Here is a 20,700-nt window from a genome sequence, read left to right on the forward strand (position 1 = left end):
ACCACCTCCGTGTTGTCGGGAAGACAGGAATTTGCAGAATGAGATTCTTTAATAAAACTTCTGAGAAAACTCACATAGTTGTAACATGATCTATTTTACTGGTGTTTCTGGCATATATTGTTTTTCTGTGCAATATTTCAACTGTGTCAGTCCTCATCTGGTGAGTAACAATGAAGTAAGTAAGTCAGGTGTTAACAATATGGGTTTCCATTGTTGTTCCTAAGTTTAATTTACTTTTTTAACAATTTAGCTGCCACTTTACACTTGGAGGAAGCAATTATTACAGGACTTTCTTGTAAACGAAACAAGTATTTGTCCTTAGAAAATGTTGTTTTGGGGCTCTCATGGACCTGGAAACTCTTGAAAAGTCAGGGAAATTATTAAGCTTAAGTAAATTGCACTTTGAACCGATGATGCCAGTAATGATATGCTTACTATTCCAGTACCAATGCTTGAACATATTAGCAATTAAAAGATGTGTTCAGGATTTATAAATATTAATATATTGGCATTCAATTTCAATTAAAAGACATCACTCTATTAAAGTTTGCTTTAAAATATTTAGCAAATTACAGAATATTAAAATAGCTATAATTTTTTTCACACAATGTGTACTGAAAATAAAAAAAAAGATAACATATTTTTCGTAAATTACAGGGTATACCCAGCAAAAGTGTTGCATCGCATTTTTGAGGACCCACAAGAGACCCAGACTAAAAAGTTTTTTTTTTTTGGTCGAGCCTCCAGACGTTGTCTTGTAATCAAAGCATCCCAGGTTCGATACCTGGTGGATGAACATAATTGTTTGGATCCCACTTTAAACTGTAGATCCAGTCCAAATCTATCAGTGGGGACAAGGGAAATAAAACAATCTTATGAGATTGTAAATCACATTTCACTTTCATAACCGACTTCTTCATTGGAGATATTCCATTTAAAAATATTCTAACATACAGTTTTTTCCTCATTCATTTTGAACATTATTGATGAAACTTGATTCATCTGTTTAGCAGGTAAAGTTGAAGACTTAACATGTACATGGGCATACCCAAAAGAAACCGAACTAATTTTGTGGTGGGCAGAGCTTTTGTAGTACCGCGGTTTGCCGCTAGGAGCACATAGAGCGAACCTTCCTGAGTTTGTAAACTGGTTTTTCCATCATGACAATGCCCCGGCTCACACAGCCCTGTCTGTACGACAATTCTTGACCAAAAATGGTATAACCCCTGTTCCTCACCCCCCATACTCACCCGATCTTGCCCTGTGAGGCTTGTTTTTGTTTCCTAGAATGAAAGGAGACATGAAAGGAAAGCGTTTTGCTGATGTTGTTGAGGTGAAGAAAAAAACGACGGAGGCGCTGTCACCCATCACAAAAGATGACTTTAAAAAATGTTTTGAAAAATGGAATCAAAGATTGGACAAGTGTCTTAATGCAAGTGGAGAGTACTTTGAAGGGGATTGAAGGTTTGTACTTAAATTGTGAATAAATAAGTTCACAAAAAAATTAGTTCGGTTTATTTTGGGTATGCCCACATATACATTAGTATGAATAAGAATTATTAAATGGTCTGGTAAGTTATTTTAAAATACCTGGTTTTCTAGTGTAATTTAGCCAGTCAAGGGCAAACCCTATAATAGCATTTCCATCTTTTATTTATTAGGTACGAAGCATTTGATTTCCACCATGAGTGCAGGAAGATGCAGTGGGATAGGCTAAGCATTTTGATAGATAGGCTGGCCCACGAACAGGATGAGTTTGGTTACTTCCTGATGACCCGAGATGGGACTCTTGTCGGTCAGCAAGATGGAATCTTCAGAACAAACTGCATCGACTGCCTTGATCGCACAAATGTTGTACAAAGCATGCTCGCCAGGAGGAACTTGCAAATTGTCTTGGAGGTAACAGATTTTTATACAGCAAAATTTGCTAAATGTGTGCATTGCTCCCTGTTACCTTTTTTTGGGTCCGTGTATATCAAGAAATGTTCTCCATGTAACGTAAAAGGAATTGTTTACACCACTAATTTGGAAATTTTTTCTTGAAAAACCTGGAATTATACTTGAATTACTGTCTTTATGCTCGAGATCTTGATTTAAAAACCATTATTTCAGTGCATATAAATCATGTCTTTACATTCCGTAAATCAGCAGGTGCTTTGTAATTGTGTTCCCTTCATTACAACAGAGGCTTGGAATTCTGAAACATCAACAACAACTTGAAGACCATGTCGCTCTCGAATTTTTGTTCAAGAACGTGTGGGCAGACAATGCAGATTTCTGCAGTATACAGTATGCAGGAGCTGGGGCACTGAAGACGGATTACACCAGAACTGGGAAGAGAACCAGATGGGGTCTTATGAGGGATGGGATGAACTCACTCCTCCGCTACTACAGGAATAACTTTTCTGATGGTTTTCGTCAGGTATGTTTCTTCAAATTTATTAATTATATAATATATGCCTGAGGCACATATCCAGCTTGCTTCTCTCTCTTCTTAATTTTTTTTGTTTTTGGCTGTCTGCTAATCAAGCCTGTCACACCTGGGTGGTGGGGCTGCAACCTCTAGGTTCTCAGATACACCCTTGTTTTTCTGTCTGGGTTCCAACTCCCTTAGCCCTCCAGGCCCACAAGGCAGTGGGGACAAACACTTTTATGGCGGTGTTTATTCTCCACGACACAAGGTTGTCGATGGGTATCTGTGGTATTTGCTGAGTATGTCCATGTCACTGGACACTTCCACACCCTGATAGCTGTGCCACCTTGGTCTGGAACTGCTTATTTGGGTTTCCCTATATTTGCAGCTTCTCATGTCAGGGGAATTTCACTATCTGCCACCTGTGACCCATCCAGTAGCCGAGGCTCGCACTGCTTGAATGGCAACCCAGCCAGAGGCAGGAAACTGCGAGGGATGATGTGGCACATGTATTGTTTTTCATTGTTTTACCTCGGGCTACAAGTTTATGGTACAATTTTAGGCTACTCGCAGGATAGATTTTAATTTTCTTCTTCCTTGTATTATTTTTATTTATTTTCAATAAAATTTTATTACTCTTTAGTTCTTGATAATTGTATTTTAATGTAATCCTAATGGTATATCTTCAGAGCAGTAGTGGTCCTGTTGGTAGGAAATCTGACCACTATGCAGGAGACCTGGGTTTGATTCCCAGGACGGATTATTTCACCAGCCAAGTCCTGTATGGTCTGGCTCTTAATAAATGGGTTCCTGGGACCAACCCTGGACGATAAAAGCATGCTGATGATATGACATCAACAAATGGCCACATATGGGTCTCTACTAGAGTGCTGGAGGGAGAGCATTTTGCCTGAGTGCTAAATAGTTTGCACCGATAATGCTGGATAGCATACAGAATCTAGACCTCCTTCACTCGAGTGAATAATGCTTAAACAGGCAAAATGAATGGTATATGCTTGAAGCCCAGTAGTACATGTATAACCGTAATTTGTCTGTGATAGTGGGCTCTCAGATGTGGATCGTGAGGTGAAAGATGCAGTGAAATTGTAACTTAAGTAAACATAGTCATTATCTCCATGTTATTATTGATTTGCTTTATTTTACTTTGCTTTTGTGCCACTTTTGGCTAATTTGCAAAGATGAGGATGAGTGATGACATGAAGAAATTGATGAACGGACACACACAAACATCGATACCCAAGCCGCGATTCGAACCTGCGACCCTTGGCATCATGGCATGATGTGCTAACCACTTCACCATGTGGGTCGGCGTATCTCCATGTTAAAATGTAGTTTAGTCTATCTTGCCAATACAGTGATTCATGAAAATGAAAAAGATGATCGTGGGCTGAAACTGCTGGATGGATATTTTACAAATGTTGCTTTACTTTTTTATGGTATATCTCCAACACAAACACCAGCCTTGCTCACCCTCTAGTACAGGTATTTGTGTTTGTGTGAATGTTAATAAAACAAAGTCAACTGAATTAGAGATCTTTAATTTGTGACAAAGCAACAGCTTTTATCTCCTGCAGAGATACCCATTGCACAGTGGTGCAGATTCCACCTTAAACTGTAGGTTCTGTACCAATTAGTTCATCTGAGCATAAAGTGGGCTTAAACTTCGACAAACTCTTTGGCAATGACGTAGCATGCCTAAGTTTAACATTTTGTCCTTGTTGAGTCACATTGTTGTCATCATAACTTTTCTGCAAGTTACATTTAAAATCAACATTCATTTATTGCTTTCAGGTTGTTATTGTGTAGGTGTGTGTTTTATCTTTGAACTGGTAATATGTTCAATTCTTGAGAAATGTGATGTTTTTCAAAATGTTAAAGGAAATAGCAAGGTTTTATGACTACAGGTGCAGTTAATATTAATACTATGAGGGTGGATCAAATTAAAATTGTACAGTGGATTGATTTGATTTGGTGTCTTTTTCAGTCCACTTTATGCACAGTAAGGCTAACTAATCGGGACTGGACCTACAGTTTAAAGTGGGATCTGAACTAGGGGTGGCCAGATCCGGATCCTGGCGGATCCGAAATCCGGATCCGGTTGGTTCCGGATCCTTAGGATCTGGATCCTAAAATTTTTCGGATCCGGATCCAGATCCGCAGATCCGGAATTTTCAGATCCAGATCCGGATCCGGAATTTTCAGATCCGGATCCGGATCCAGAACTTTCGGATCCGGATTCAGAACTTTTGGATCCGGATCCGGAATTTTCGGATCCGGATCCAAAACTTTCGGATCCAGTACTTTCAGATCCGGATCAGGTACTTTCGGATCCGGATCCGGTACTTTTGGATCCGGATCCGGAATTTTCGGATCCGGATCCGTTTTGCCATCCCACATGCGCTTCTTTGGAAAGTAAGAATGTGCTTATAACATATTGTTACCTGCTAATATACATATATATATAATATACATACACACACATATATATATATATAGTGTGTGTGCTCGCGTGCGCGGTTTGTAATTAATTAATACACTTACTTACTAGGGAGGTCTAAGTCTCCCCCTCCGATTTCCATGAAACTTGGCAGGTGTATAGAGCCCCCCCCTCAAATGTCAAGATGAGGAGAAATTGAAGTCCCCGAAACCACGTAAATATGGCATAGGAAGAAACAGGGGGCATACGGCCTCTCTATACACCTGTCAAATTTCATGGGAATCGGAGGGGGACACAGGGGTCAGATGATTCCCACGGCAATTTGTCCTAATCTTGACATTTGAGGCGGGTTTTGCCCCCTAAAACAGTATTTTAGCCGAAACAAAAAAACACGTATTTCTTCCTTTGGGCCCCTCTATACACCTGCAAAGTTTCATGTAAATCGGAGGGGAACACAGGGGTCAGATCCTTACTTCAATTTGTCCTCATCTTGACATTTGAGGGGATTTTGCCCCCTGAAACAGTTTTTAGCTCAAACAAAAAAACACGTAATTCTTCCTTCGGGCCCCTCTATACACCTGCCACGTTTCATGGAAATCGGAGGGGAACTCAGGGGTCAGATCCCCACTTCAATTTGTCCTCATCTTGACATTTGAGAGGAGGTTGCCCTCTAGAACAAATTTTTTTCCGAAACAAAAAAACACGTATTTCTTCTGCCAAGTTTCATGGAAATCTGAGGGGGACACAGGGGTCAGATCCCCACTTCAATTTGTCCTCATCTTGACAATTCAGTGGGTTTCGCCCTGTAAAACCGTTTTTTAGCTGAAACAAAAAAAAAAAACATGTATTTCTTCCTTTGGGCCCCACTATACACCTGCCAAGTTTCATGGAAATCGGAGGGGGACACACAAATCAAATGCCCACTTAAATTTGTCCTCATATTGACATTTGAGGGGGGTTGCCCCCTAAAATCGTTTTTTAGCCGAAACAAAAAAAAACACGTATTTCTTCATTTGGGCCCGTTTATACACACACCTACCAAGTATCATGGAAATCGGAGGGGGACACAGGGGTCCGATCCTCACTTCAATTTGTCCTCATCTTGACATTTGAGGGGGTTGTGCCCCCTAAAACAGTTTTTTAGCTGAAACAAAAAAAGCACTTATTTCTTCCATTGGGCCCCACTATACACCTGCCAAGTTTTATGGAAATGGGAGGGACACAGGGGTCAGATCCTCACTTCAATTTGTCCTCATCTTGACATTTGAGGGGGTTTTGCCCCCTAAAACCGTTTTTTATCTGAAACAAAAAAACACGTATTTCTTCCATTGGGCCCCACTATACAGTATACACCTGCCAAGTTTCATGGAAATCGGAAAGACACAGGGGTCAGATCCTCACTTCAATTTGTCCTCATCTTGACATTTGAGGGGGTTTTGCCCCCTAAAACCGTTTTTTAGCTGAAACAAAAAAAAACACGTATTTCTTCCATTGGGCCCCACTATACACCTGCCAAGTTTCATGGAAATCGGAAAGACACAGGGGTCAGATCCTCACTTCAATTTGTCCTCATCTTGACATTTGAGGGGGTTTTGCCCCCTAAAACCGTTTTTTAGCTGAAACAAAAAAACACGTAATTCTTCCTTTGGGCCCCACTATACTGCCAAGTTTCATGGAAATCGGAGGGGGACCTTTAGATAACCTCCCTTGTTAGTCTTACACTTTGTAATTATTTAACACTACATATATTATAATGTTTTATTTTAATTTGTAAAACTGTAACTGTAGAACAATTGTATAATTTTTCTATAACATTTCTATCTTGTTATATGTGTTAAAGGTTTCATCCTGGAATGGAATGTCTCACATTTATGTGTGTTTTCATTTCCAATACATTCGAATGAATACATATTCGTTTCAATGGCATTTACAAAATCACTTTGGACATTTGTGCACGAGTGTGTTAGCCGATGCGTAGCAAAGTATTTTAGGAACAACACTTGAAAAAAATTCTTGTAGGACTAAGGTGTGGTAATATTATAATGGGATTGAGATACGAAACTCTTGGATCTGGATCCAGATCCGAAACTTTCAGACCCGGATCCGGATCCGTGGATCCGGAACTCTCGGATCCGGATCCAGATCCGAAACTTTCAGACCCGGATCCGGATCCGCGGATCCGGAGCTCTCGGATCCAGATCCGGAAATTTCGGATCCGGATCCGCGGATCCGGAACTCTCGGATCCGGATCCAGATCCGGAACTTTCGGATCCGGATCCAGATCCGGAATTTTCGGATCCGGATCCGAATTTCTCGGATCAGGATCCGGGATTTTCGGATCCGGATCCGGGAGAAATCCGGATCCGGAATTTACGGATCCGGATCCAAGTAGATCCGGATTTCTCGGATCCGGATCCAAGCAGATCCGGATCCAAAGGGATCCGGATTTTTCGGATCCGGATCCGTTTGGCCATCCCTAATCTGGAACTCTCGGATCCGGATCCAGATCCGGAACTTTCGGATCCGGATCCAGATCCGGAATTTTCGGATCCGGATCCAAGTAGATCCGGATTTCTCGGATCCGGATCCAAGCAGATCCGGATCCGGATCCAAACGGATCTGGATTTTCCTCCACCGGGTATCGAACCTGGCACCCCTTAATTACAAGGCGATGACAGTACCACTGTGCCATCGGGGAGGCCCAGAACAGTGGATGTATTGGGTTATATTTAAGTGTGGGTGTGGCGACAACCCTGTGTAGAAGTAGAATGGGAGGTAAGGAAGAAAAACCCTATTGCATAATGGATAGTTGCATGTGAGCATGTGATATGTATAGGCAGTCAGGCAGCAGTATCGTCCGAGCAGCAATCAAAGCTAAATGGCCCTGCCTGTTGTCATCTGGAGTGGTTTTGCTGCATTACAACGTGCGGCCACATACGTGAGCTGTTACAAAGAACACATTAGCGGCATTTGGGTGGACAGTGTTGGAACACCCTCCATATAGACCTGATCTATCACCGTGCGACTTCCTTATCTTTGGTCTGCTGAAAAAGGCATTGAAGGGTCAGTGCTTCCACTCAGACAATGAAGTCGTGGACAATGTTTGCAACTGGTTCCAATCTCAGCCAAAGGAGTTCTACGAGCAGGGTATTCACCATTTGGTGAAACAGTGGGACAAGTGCTTCTGTAACTCCGGAGATTACGTTTGAAATAAACCTTGTTGATTTCATTCTGTGGCCCTTGTTCAGTTTTCATTTGATCCACCCTAATATTATTTGTAGTGTAACTGTGGCTACACATACAAACCTGCAAATAGTGTTGTATCTTTCTTTGTCAGTTAGCAGAGACTCTAATAGTGAATTCTGTGTTACCTATCTTCTAGGATGCCATTGATTTGTTCCTCGGTCATTATGTAGTGCATGAGGGTGAAGGCGTCATCAAACCATGTCCGCTTGAAATTGAGAAGGGTTGGAAATATCTAACAGTAAGTACCAATGCAATTGTTTCTTCTTAAGTAAGGGAAAATTGTAATGAAGAACTTAACTCAGGTACTAAGGAAAGAGTGATATTTGGCTTGGATAATGGTATCAGTAAAGTGCATATAAAGACATTTTTTTGTGTATGCGTGTTTCAAAGTGTGAGATTCCAAAACTTTCTTCCAAGAGCCAGTTTAGAGACTAAGCATGTTGACATGATTTATAATCTTGCTGCCAGTAGAGCTGGATTCAAGTCTCGACCAAAACATGGATGTTTCATTCTATTCTTTACTGTTATTTATAGAGAGGTAGAGAAAATCTAAAAATGCATAAACTTCAATATCAGAAGAGTTGAATTATTTCCAGTAATATATCAAAATAAGTATTTCTTCTTAAATTGGAACTTACTATACTGTGGTAGAATTATAACTTGAAGTAAGATCATGACTAATTATTTTTTCTTTGCGTTTTACAGTTCCCATTAGTTATGCTGGTGGCTATTGCAATGTGTTTTGCTACTGTTTCTACATCATCAGGTAAGTGCACAAGACATATTGAGTGTGTCTATTGTAAACAAATTGTTCATTGATCTGTAGAAGTTTGAAGTGAGATAGGTTTTGTCAGACAGGGCATAGAGTAATTTAAAATATATTATCTTCTTCCACCTACCCACCAAACTGATAGATTTAGATATAATGAGTGTGATATGCTTACGGTGGAAGGAACCTAGATTATATGTTTTTCATGGGAACTCCAGTGCTGCAATAATCGTTGAATGATGGCAAATGTACGAGGGGGCATCAAAAACTTCATGCAATCACCTGGAAGGAAACAACTTTGGACATTGATGACACCATGGTGGAATTAGTTTTAAACTGTTTTATACAACACTGCGCTTTTGGTCTGAAACCACTGTTCCAGGGGTGTACGGGGTGACCCTTTTCGAGGACACCCAAATGCCAACCTCACTTCTACGTAGTACACCCTGAACTGCATTGTGCAGACTAATGAGGCTCTGGCGTCTGGACCTATGGCCAGTATAATCCTCTTTGGGATTTGTGTTTGTGATTGTCCTTTCAACCATTTCAGCTTATCACCATTCGTCCTCATCTTTGTGATTAGCCAAAATTGGCAGAAAAGCAAAGTAAAATAATCAATTAATCAACCACTGTTCCACCTTAGTAATGACATCATCATTGATATCAAAGTGACGTCCTTTGCAAGTGGTCACTGGGTGGCAAGTCTGGAGAATATCGAACGCAGGGCAAGATTTCGAATCCCAATTGAACTTATTTTATTATTATTATTATTATTTATTTGTTCAGCACAGGATACATTTCCCAATTATGTTGAACATAATACACTGTGAATAAATAACAAGATAGAAGAGAGAAAAAAAAGAATACATGAAAGTATGAACGTCTATGTACACAATATTTACATCAATTCATGAACTTATTGTTGTGATTATCTTTTTTTTTCAGCACACTACGTGAGTCTGTGAACATATCAAAGTCTACAGTTTTTAATAGTTCATTCACCGTGTCCTGCATGCGCACTGCAGGTTAAAACCTATGACCCTTGACCTCTCCATGTAGAATAATTTTCGGTTTCTTGCACTGTGTCGGCCTACATTAAAGTTTATACTTTCTAACAGTGCAGAACACTCACAGCCGTGATTAATCAGTTTCTGTAAAAAAAATGATATCACTGACGACTCTTCTGTTGAACAAAGTTTCCAGACCGAAATGCTTGCATAAAGATGTATAGTTCTTTTTGTGATATTCAATGTTCACCTTGAAGCACAGCCATTTCACAAACTGCCTTTGGACGCTCTCCACTTCCTCTTGCCATGTTTTGTACTGTGGATTCCATATGGGACTGCAGTATTCCAGTACTGGACGAACGAGTGTGATGTATATTTTTAAAACCGTAGGCACATAAAAATTAAACAGAAAATTTCTTCTAATGAAACCAACTAGCTTTATACACCTTTTCACCAAGGCTTGATAATGGGTGTTGAACGACAGGTCAGATGTGAAGTGGACACTGAAGTCAGTGACAACTCTCGTACGCCTCACTGTCGAGCTGCCAATTTTATACTCGTGTGTAATGGTTGTTTTCTTGTTGGTGAATGACATTACGTTGCACTTATTCACATTTATGATCATTCCCGTCTGCTTACACCAGTTTGCGAAGGTTTAGGCCTTCCTGCAGCGTGTGACAGTCATTCAATGAGCTGATTGGATAGTACAGTTTCATATCGTCTGTGTACATTAGAATATTGACTTTTTGCAGGTGGCTCAAAATATCGTTGACAATCAGAAGGAAAAGGTATGGACCTAAATTGGATCCCAGGGGGACTCCCGACGAAACTCTTCTCTCGGCCGAGGCGAACCCATTTAGTACAACTGCTTGTGTGCGATCACAAAGATAGCTTGCTAGTAATTTGTGCAAGTTACCAGAGATTCCAATACTAAGTATGGAATAGTTTATTCTGTCGAATGCTTTGCTGAGGTCTGTGTAGATTGAAATTGATGCACCAGCAGAATGGACTGGTGCATTGTCTGCCAACAGCAACACTCCTGTTCTGAGCATTCCTCAATATTTTACTTTCCCACAACCAAGCTAGATCACAGTAATAGTTACTAGCAATTGTTTACTTACGTGAAATTTAGAAATTTCATATTTCCATGTTGCACAATTAAATAGTTAAATCCTATTAATTTCGAAGATCCTCTGTCTTCATTCACTAAGGGTACGGCATCTGGAGCGGAGATGGTACTGCGTCACTGCTTTGTTTGTTTCCAGGCGGCGGTAGTTGCAATTTCTCCCATTCGGTGGCGCTGGCATGTGTACCCTGGTTTGCATCGTCTGCTTTCTGTTGTCAGTTGGCGCTGCCGGGTGGTGGTTGGGGCTGGGTCGTGCTGCTTGGTGCGGTGCAGTTCCTGTTCCCTGTGTGGGTGGAGGGAGGGGTCGAGTATTCACATCTATTATTTTTCTGGCCAGGGATCTTTTTGAGGACAGGGTACCAAGTTGGGTGTGCCCGTCCATTGTCCAGGTTTGGCTGTTGTTAACTGTGCATCTCGGTCTGTGTTGTTAACAACAGCGCACCTAGCAGCAGCCAGAGAACTACAAACAAAAGACGCACACCAAGCAACAGTACAACAAGTTCCAACGAGGATGGTGGCAGTGGCCACTGAAATTAATCTAAAAAGAAAAACCAGCTTCGTGGATAAAAGTGAGTACTATGGTATGCGCCAAAATATACAGTACTGAAACTCGCGCACCTCGAACACGCATGTGCGTTTGTCAATGGGGCATAGCTCCAGCCGCTCGTGTTCTCAGTAGTGAAAACGATGTTATAACTCGCTAATAGTGTGTATGTTAGTGTTTCTTTCAGGATAAATAAACTCACAGATGACAACAATGTAATGTTTGTCTTTTAATTTCAGTACTGTATATTTTGGCGCATACTGTAGTTTCTCCGTATTTATATACTACCGCGTCTTTCTTTTCCCAATTATGTAAAAGTAATGGGATTTCACTATTAAATTGTGCAACGCGGAAATATGAAATTTCTAAATTTTACGTTAAGTAATTTTAAACCGCGTTTACCGCATCCATCATGAATAGCAATTGTTTGACCGTGTGACAAGTAGTCCGGCAAGATGATTCCCTTATAGTCCCAGAAAACAGACACCATCAACTGATTTTTTAACTCCTGGCTTTTGGGGGCAGGGAGGAGCAGTGTTTCCACTTCTGGCTCATCCCTTTTGTTTCTGGACCATAAAAGTTTGTTTTTTTAATATATGTATACAGGGTGTCGCAAAACTCTTTCAACAACACTTGGGTAATGGTAGATATCATAAAAACAAGTAACTTTTCCCTATAAAGTTTACCTCGAAAGCGCTTAGTTTCTGCACTATAAGCGCTTAAAATCTATCCTGTACGTATGCAACCCAACACAGCAAACGCTTGCTCTGACATAACTACCAGGGGCGCGTGGCAGGGTTGCCACTAGCATTCCTCGTTAAGAGAGACGACTTGAAAACAACAACTTGGGAGTCTTGCCTGAGCAAAATCCAAAACATTAATGGTACTTGCGATGTTGTAAGAAGCACTGACAGTACTTTTAAACTGACAAGACAAATAATGGGCAGACTGAAATTCAAGATTACTCATTCTAAAATATCTCCATATTTGATTGATTGATTTGGTTTATTTTAATTCACTTTTCTGCCACTTTTGGCTAATCGCGAAGATGAGGATGATATGATGAAATAACAAATGACACCAATGTCTAGGCCAGGATTTAAACCTGAGATACCTGACGCCGTAGCAAGCTGTGTTAACCACATCACTACGGAGTATTTCGTGTATCATGCGATATCAACAATTGCAAGGGAGACGTGAGATATGGGAAATCCACGAACGAACAAATGTAAACATAATGTGTTTGCTGCTTTGTTTCGAACACGCAGAGCCGCCCCCATGCCGGAGTGGTTAGCACATCGCGCTACGATGCCAAGGGTTCCAGGTTCGAATCCTGGCCTGGGCATGGATGTTTGTGAGTGTCCATTCATCAATTTCATCACATCATCACTCATCCCCATCTTTGCAAATTAGCCAAAAGTGGCACAAAAATCGAAGTAAAATGAAGTAAATCAATCAATCAATGGATGAATCAATCATTAAATTAAAAGAGCATTGCAATTATTTCCTTATGAGACGAACACGATTAGCAATAACGCTAAAGTCGTTTTCACGTTCAGAAGACACAACGGCGCTTATGGAGAAACCGCACAGTGTTGCCAATACAGCGCTAGCTCATGTCGCCGGGAAATGATGACCTTACTTCACAATGAAGGTGTTACATATTTTGTATATATAATGATAATTATATGTAATTATTTATATGAATATTATACTGTGAACGTTACAGTTACCCTTTTTACTATGATCCATTGCGATCACTACACGTGCGAGTGTAAAGCACGAATATGACACTTCAGAAATCACTTAAAAAAGTAAAAATCACTGAGCGCTCACACAACTGAAAACACTTTTTCGAGAGAGGAAACAAGTCGAAACAGACCAAAGCAGATCTCTCACTCAAGTAAGGGGAACCTGGCACATGGGTTAGATTCAAGTTGCAACCCAAACAAACAAATGAGTTATGGCCCACTTGAACTGATTAGACGTCAATGACTCAAGCAAGGCATGTCATATTTCTATCTTGAAGCCCCATATTTTGTCACGTGTTGGAAAGCCTTTCAAAGGTTAATATGGTGTCTATGAATTTATGTGTAACTGAAAGGTGATCTTCATTTCAGTATTAATGTCGACAATGTAAACAAAAACAACGTGTATTTGCGACAGCACTAATGTTGCTCACAACAGCAGCATTGGAAATAATTGTCAATTATTAAATTTAAGTAATTGCAATTCTGTTATAACAAACTGCATGAAGTTAATATTTTTACTGAGTGGAAATAAAATAACAACTCGAAAACTTGGTGGTGATTAGCCGTAATGCTGCAGTGCGTCAGCTCAAGATGGCCAGACAACGTCTCCTTATTTCGCGCGCGGTTCAGGTTAAAAAGAAACTCCAAATGCATGGAAGTAATATTTCTGGGAACCTTTGAGTGGTTATAAAAAATAATTTCATTATTTTCTCCACAACTTTGTCGCTGGAAGTTTTTACTTGGAATTACAGAACAAAAAATGGCCAGCGACGACATTTTCTACTGCACGAATATAAAAAATCTCCACATACTTTATTTTAATATTTTTTAATGCAAATATGCTTTAAAGTATTGATAAATTCTGAGCACCACCATCACCTATGACAATTAGAAAACAGTGTCAATTTTTTTCATAATGAATGCTTCAATTTTACGGCATGTTTCAACGTTAGGAATAAAAACAATGTAAAAATTTTGTTTTCACAGAAATTTTGCATTTTAAATTTATCTAAAAATATGTAAGCAAGTTACCAGTTTTTTGTGTTCACCATCGTATTCTCTACAAAATTTCCTGCAAAACTGCAGGTACCGATTTTACATAAGCTAAATTTGTAAATCCAGAAATTTCACAACAGCGCTCTTATTTTCCCATAAGAAAAACATTGTCCATAAGAGCACATTGTGTCTTCTGAACGTGAAAACGACTTTAGCACAGATAGGAATCTTTCTAATAAATAAATTGTATTAACATTACAGTCTGCATGTTCGAGAGGAGGCAGCAAACACATCATGTTTACATTTGTTCGTTCGTGGATTTCCCATATCTCACGTCTCCCTTGCAATTGTTGATATCGCATGATACACGAAATACTCCGTGGTGATGTGGTTAACACAGCTTGCTACGGCGTCAGGTATCTCGGGTTTAAATCCTGGCCTAGACATTGGTGTCATTTGTTATTTCATCATATCATCCTCATCTTCGTGATTAGCCAAAAGTGGCAGAAAAGTGAATTAAAATAAACCAAATCAATCAATCAATTATGGAGATATCTTAGAATGAGTAATCTTGAATTTCAGTCTGCCCATTATTTGCTCAGGCAAGACTCCCAAGTTGTTGTTTTCAAGTCGTCTCTCTTAACGAGGAACGCTAGTGGCAACCCTGCCACGTGCCCCTGGTAGCAGAGCAAGCGTTTGCTGTGTTGGGTTGCATACGTACAGGATAGATTTTAAGCGCTTCTAGCGCAGAAACTAAGCGCTTTCGAGGTAAACTGTATAGGGAAAAGTTACTTGTTTTTATGATATCTACCAGCACCCAAGCGTTGTTGAAAGAATTTTGCGACACCCTGTATATATATACCCTCCACTCCCTCCTCCCCATCCTGCACAGTGATCCCGAGACCAGAGACATCTTTCGGGAAAAACCTAGGGTCGTCTTCCGTCGCCCCCCCAACCTCCAAAACATCTTGGTCCGAAACACCCCCACCCCTTCTGCACCCCTTCCCCCAGCCCACAGGTGCAACAAACCCAGATGCAAGACCTGCCCCATACTCATCACCTCCCCCACCCTCCTGATCCCTACAGTGGCAGGTGAGTTCACCCTTCACCCTAAGGGCACCTGCCACTCATCCAATCTAATTTACACCCTCATCTGTCAAATCTGCGGCAACTTCTACCTAGGCGAAACCTCCACCCCCTTGAATCTAAGGATAAATAATCACCGTTCCTCCACCCATAACTCCGATTTCACAGTTGCCATCCACACCAACAGCCATAACACCACCTTCAATAACTGCTTCCGTGTTTCCATCATCCACCTTTTACCCCCCCGCTCTGACACATCTTTCCGCAGGCGATGGGAAAGGGCCTATATAGCAGGCATGCACGCCACTATACCCCCCGGACTCAACCTAGCCAACCAGTAACTCTTTCCTCTCCTCCCCGAAACTACCCACCCACCTTACAGTAAACACTGGCTAAAGTATTTCGTGTTTCCTTTCAACTGTTTCTGGCAACACTGACCGTAGAGACGCTACGGTCAGTATTCTGTGCCTCTACTCACAGTGTTGTCGATCTTTTATCTACCTTCTTGAAAATGCGACTCAGATCGCGAAATATTGAATTATTTCTATTCGTGTGGTAAGTGTTTACTGTCTCCTTCATTATTTGTATTTATCCGCCCTTCTGGCACCATTTCTAACCCTATTCCTGTATATATATATATAAATAAAATATTCTAGTATACCAGTTGCCAGAAATACAGGAGTTTTGTAAATATTTTTTTCATTCTGAGGAGGCAGTATCCCTTACCCCCTTTGACACACGCAAATCCCCCCTTCTGTATATGCTATGTGTTGAAAGTGATGAATTCTTGAGTTGACAGAATGTTGAAAACAAACTTTCGGAAACGTCTTTTATTCTCAGTACAATCTGTGTTCTGTGTTCTTCAATTGCTTGAAAAAGTATTTATTATTCCACTGATGATAATCCTCTTTTCTTCTAATTCTTCTCCATCATACCTCTCTGTTGATAGTCTTTTTCATCCTCAATGGGTGTCTCAACCATTTTCATTTCTGTACGGAAACCTCGTTGTGTCACATTCTCCAGAGTTCTTGGTTTTCAGTCAATTCTGGCCAGTACACATTCAAAATTCTTCTCAATTCAAGATGAGTTGATAAATTTATTTGTGAGACTAACTAACTAACTAACTCTCTAGCCTTCTTAAACCCGAAGGTTCAAGGCTGCAGTAACACAGGCCTTCCATCTGGCTCTCTCTTGAGCAAGATCTATATACTCTTTTCCATCCCTATCGATTTTAGGTCTATCTCAACGTTGTCCCTCCATCTTCGTCTTGGTCTTCCTACAGGTCTCTTACCATCAGGTTTGCCAACAAGAAGCCTGTAAACTCCTCTTTCCTCTCCCATTCATGACACATGGCCTGCCCACCTAAGTCTTCTTGATTTAATCATTGTAATAATATCTGGACATGAATACATATTATGTAGTTCTAAATTATGTAACCTTCTCCACTCACCTGTAGAAATATTTGGTAAGCATAAGAGTTTATTTTAAATGCTAAAAATCATGTCTTTACTAATCAGTGGCTATGAAAACTGAGATGCTACTGTCTATTTACAGAGTATACCACAGAGAGACTTCTGTATTTGCTCTTCTGGGGGTCAATGGTGGCCATCACGTTCTCCACTATTATGTATTATGGAACGGAATACGTGGATTACCCCCGTTTATGTGAAAGGAGAATACTGGGAGGTGACTAACAGTAGCTGCAGGTTTTCCTCGCTTGGTAAACATCTTCAGTTGTACCCACTTTCTTTTGTACAAAATAAGGGAAGAAATATGAGCGTATGTATAGTAGTGCCTCTTTCATAACTAGTCCTAGAGCAATAAAGATAAGAACTTTAACCAGCTTGCAAAGCATGTAATTAAAGGACATATTTTCCCTTCCTTAAAATAAATCCATCCATTACCACTGTGTAAAGAAAAAATATACTTGCATGTGACTTCTTGTTATTAGTTCATAAAAAAATATTGTATGAATAAGATATAAGCATTTTATGAAAGGATATACACTATTATCAGGTTTTAATTTAAGTCAATAATTTGTGTACATTGTGCACTGCGTAGTAAATACTCATTGGAATGAATCACATTAGAGTTGATTTTTTTGACAATGTTTACAACAGGAAAGTATGCGTCTTGTCCTTCATTCTGGTAGCTAATTGAAGCAACATGACCTTTTCATGTGTTCCATTGTTACTTTTGTGATTCTATTGTACTCTAGTGGTAAGGTATTTGACCTTTGTGTGTATAGTTCTTTAAGGTTCGTGTGATTAAAGTGTTTCTGGGGTATATTTAGCCTCAGCCTCATGCTAAAGTAATATGGCAGCTGAAATTTATTTTCAGTTACACCCCCCCCCTCCTTTCTTTTTTGTATATAATTTTCCCCACTGGGTGTGCCAGATCTGGCAACACTACATTTGATTGATATATCATGTGTGGAAAATAACTATTAATATTTCATTCCTGTTTTCTTTTTTGTCTATATATATGACTGCATGACATTCATGGGTGTATCCATCCACCTCATCCATAGTCTCTACCACACGTGTTGTATGTCTTTAAAAAAGTTAAGAAATGAAAACACTATGTAATCCGTAAAATAAGAATACTTGTAACTTTCCAATCACCCTTTCCAACTGATACTTCGTTTGCGTTGTATTTTCTGTATTTAAAACTACAGTTTCTTGCATAAAGTCCCCCCTTACTTTTGTAATGTTGAAATTATCCTACTTTGTGTCAGATATGTAAAATTGGAGACCCTGCATTTTCCAAGTTTTTGAAAATGAGAGCTTTGCAACAAATTGAATATCTGTTCCAAGAAACTGTAAACTGTTGAGGGAGAACAAAGTACACATAAGAACACCACATTTGCAACAGTGCAAGAGAGGGAATGGCAATTGTTGCTGTTTGTAGGAAGTTTTCTTCTACCGTAGAGTCGTAAATTTGATATGTAGGTTGATGCAGGACATTTGTTAGTGATAGGACAAAAATAATTATGTGTGACTGAATCGTGTTCATATGACAACTGGATCCTGGTATTTCGTGTTACAGACAACACCTCATCGAAGGTGTGAGCAAGTATTCCGTGTGTGTATGTGCATGCATGCATGCTTTGCTTGTTTGTGTGTATGTGAGCCTACTGTCAGGTTAAAGGTTCCTCAGGCTTGTCATACAAGGAAGTAGAGTGAGAACTTGATGGCTGGGGAAGGATGAACATGCAAGCCTATCCCACACACTCTTACTGGGGTTATGATATTTTGCAAAATTCAAATAATTGATTTAAATATCCATATGTTTCATAGCCCTGAATAGTTTTTCCACCATATTATGCAATACATATTTCTTTGGGCTGAGCTGATACCAGTGTATTGTTATTGGAAAGTATCGATTACATTTTATTCACTGATACGAGCTTATATTTTTCTGGGTATTTTGGTCTTTCGCTGGTCCATAAAATTGCTGTGCAACACTTTCACAGAGTTAATTATCCTGGATATTATGCAAAATCCGAAATTACCCTTTATTTTGCACTAATATTGTGTGGAAAAACTGTGTTGGATAATTACATAAGAGTTATTTTAATATTCTGGTGTAATTCTAGAATATGTTCAGACAGAACTCTGATAAATTAATTCTTTAATTGGAATGCAATACGTATACTTACACAGGAATATTAATCAATATTTTGAACTATTAATTATTACAATTTTCAAGCCTTAAATTTTCTTTATATTTTTACAATTCTATTATTGAGTACTGTCACTTTCAATATCAGAATTTTGCTGATATTCATGCATCAGAAATCTGACATATCACATCCCTATAGGTTTACGGGACTCTTTATCATGGAACAAATTAGTTTCAGGATTTTGCTGACTATTCCTGTAAGATATGAATATGATAACATACAGAAGCTTTTTTCAGAAAACCTAGTTTCATAATTCTTTATTCACTGCATGGGTGGTGCCACATCTTTCTGATGTAAAGAGATTTATGTCTGCCACATCTTCAAAGGAAAATGTGCATTCATTATTGCATTCTGATAGGGTGACTTTGGATGGGCTGGACTCACAAAAATATCAGTATTTAGAGTGTGGAGCAAGTAAACTGGCTTATATTTCTAGGAATTTGAATTCATGAGGATATTTATTTCACCATTTAATCCACCATGCCATCACAAGGTAGCTAGCTACTTTATGGCTCAGACAAAATTCAAGTATAATTCCAAGTTTTCAATGCAAATTTTCTAAAAATTCAAGGTGGAAAATAACGTTTGATACAAATTAATTGGTAACATTTTATGAATAGTCCCTTAATTTGTGAACCTGCTCTTGAGACATCAAGACTGACAGTTGACGTAACAAATCTCTTCCCTTTGGATATCTAAAGCAAAGGTTACTTAAGCAATCACCTCACCTGAGTTATCTAAAACAAACAAATAAATGTTAATGCTGATTGCAGTTTTAGAAGTTTAAAAAGGAATCACTCTCCCCCTCGATACCTAGAATTAACTAATTATCCACAGGATAAGCAGAAATTAATAATTAATTCATTAAGGAAATGGTAAATTGTCATTATTATTCCTTTTAAAAATCTTCAGTGAAGCTAGAGGGTAGCAAATAACTCCCCCGCCCCCTTTTCCAAGTGAAAAACTGCTTTTTGAATTAATCGTGGCAATTTTTCATTTCTGCGAAGAAAATCCTGCGTAATTCCTGGTGCCAAAAATTCAAATATAATCCCCTTCCACACTCATACTTTCCTGTTGTAAGATAAAGATAAGTAATTGTAACAAATCTAAAGATGCAAGCCACGATTTCTTGAATATGTATACATAACTGAATTAGAAAAGGAATACCACAATGGCCCGACAGTTACCGAATCTGTATTTTTTTTCTTATGACATTTGATCATGTGAAAAACAAATAATGTAGATTGTATCATGTTAACCAAGTGCTCAATATAAACCCACTTACTTTTCATTGTACTTTGTCAATTTGTGATATTTACGCAATGAAAATAAACTTACTCTTTCACCTAGCTGCTACGTAGTTGCAGTGTTCATTTTTTTAATGGATATATTTTTTTCAGAATGAATACTTGATACTTTTGTTATGTTATGAAGGTTAGGTAATAAATCCAGGGCTAGTATGATCTCATATATAAACGGATCAAACTTCTGTATGCACTTATTTTTTGTGGGTATGCATAAAAACAATGTAATTATTACTAATGTACATGAACTGTACATATTGTGGACAACTTCGAAATAAACATTTTCCTTTTATAAATTACGTGTGGATATTATTT

At 39.2% G+C, this 20,700-nt stretch overlaps 1 protein-coding gene across 1 annotated transcript in view; it reads left to right on the forward strand.

The window, feature by feature from the left end:
• Nucleotides 1-20,684, forward strand: part of Sac1 (phosphatidylinositol-3-phosphatase SAC1) — a 48,171-nt gene extending 27,487 nt beyond the window's left edge. Inside the window, exons 9-13 of the mRNA XM_083112964.1 lie at nt 1,662-1,899; nt 2,186-2,422; nt 8,254-8,355; nt 8,823-8,883; nt 16,951-20,684. Of these exons, the coding sequence (XP_082969090.1) occupies nt 1,662-1,899; nt 2,186-2,422; nt 8,254-8,355; nt 8,823-8,883; nt 16,951-17,090 (778 nt within the window). The 3' untranslated portion in view covers nt 17,091-20,684. The remainder of the gene's footprint in view (nt 1-1,661; nt 1,900-2,185; nt 2,423-8,253; nt 8,356-8,822; nt 8,884-16,950) is intronic.
• The last annotated feature ends 16 nt before the right edge of the window (nt 20,685-20,700 follow it).

This window comes from Lepisma saccharinum, chromosome 27 (assembly GCF_977018435.1).
Source record: "Lepisma saccharinum chromosome 27, izLepSacc3.1, whole genome shotgun sequence".
NCBI classification, from domain to species: domain Eukaryota; kingdom Metazoa; phylum Arthropoda; class Insecta; order Zygentoma; family Lepismatidae; genus Lepisma; species Lepisma saccharinum.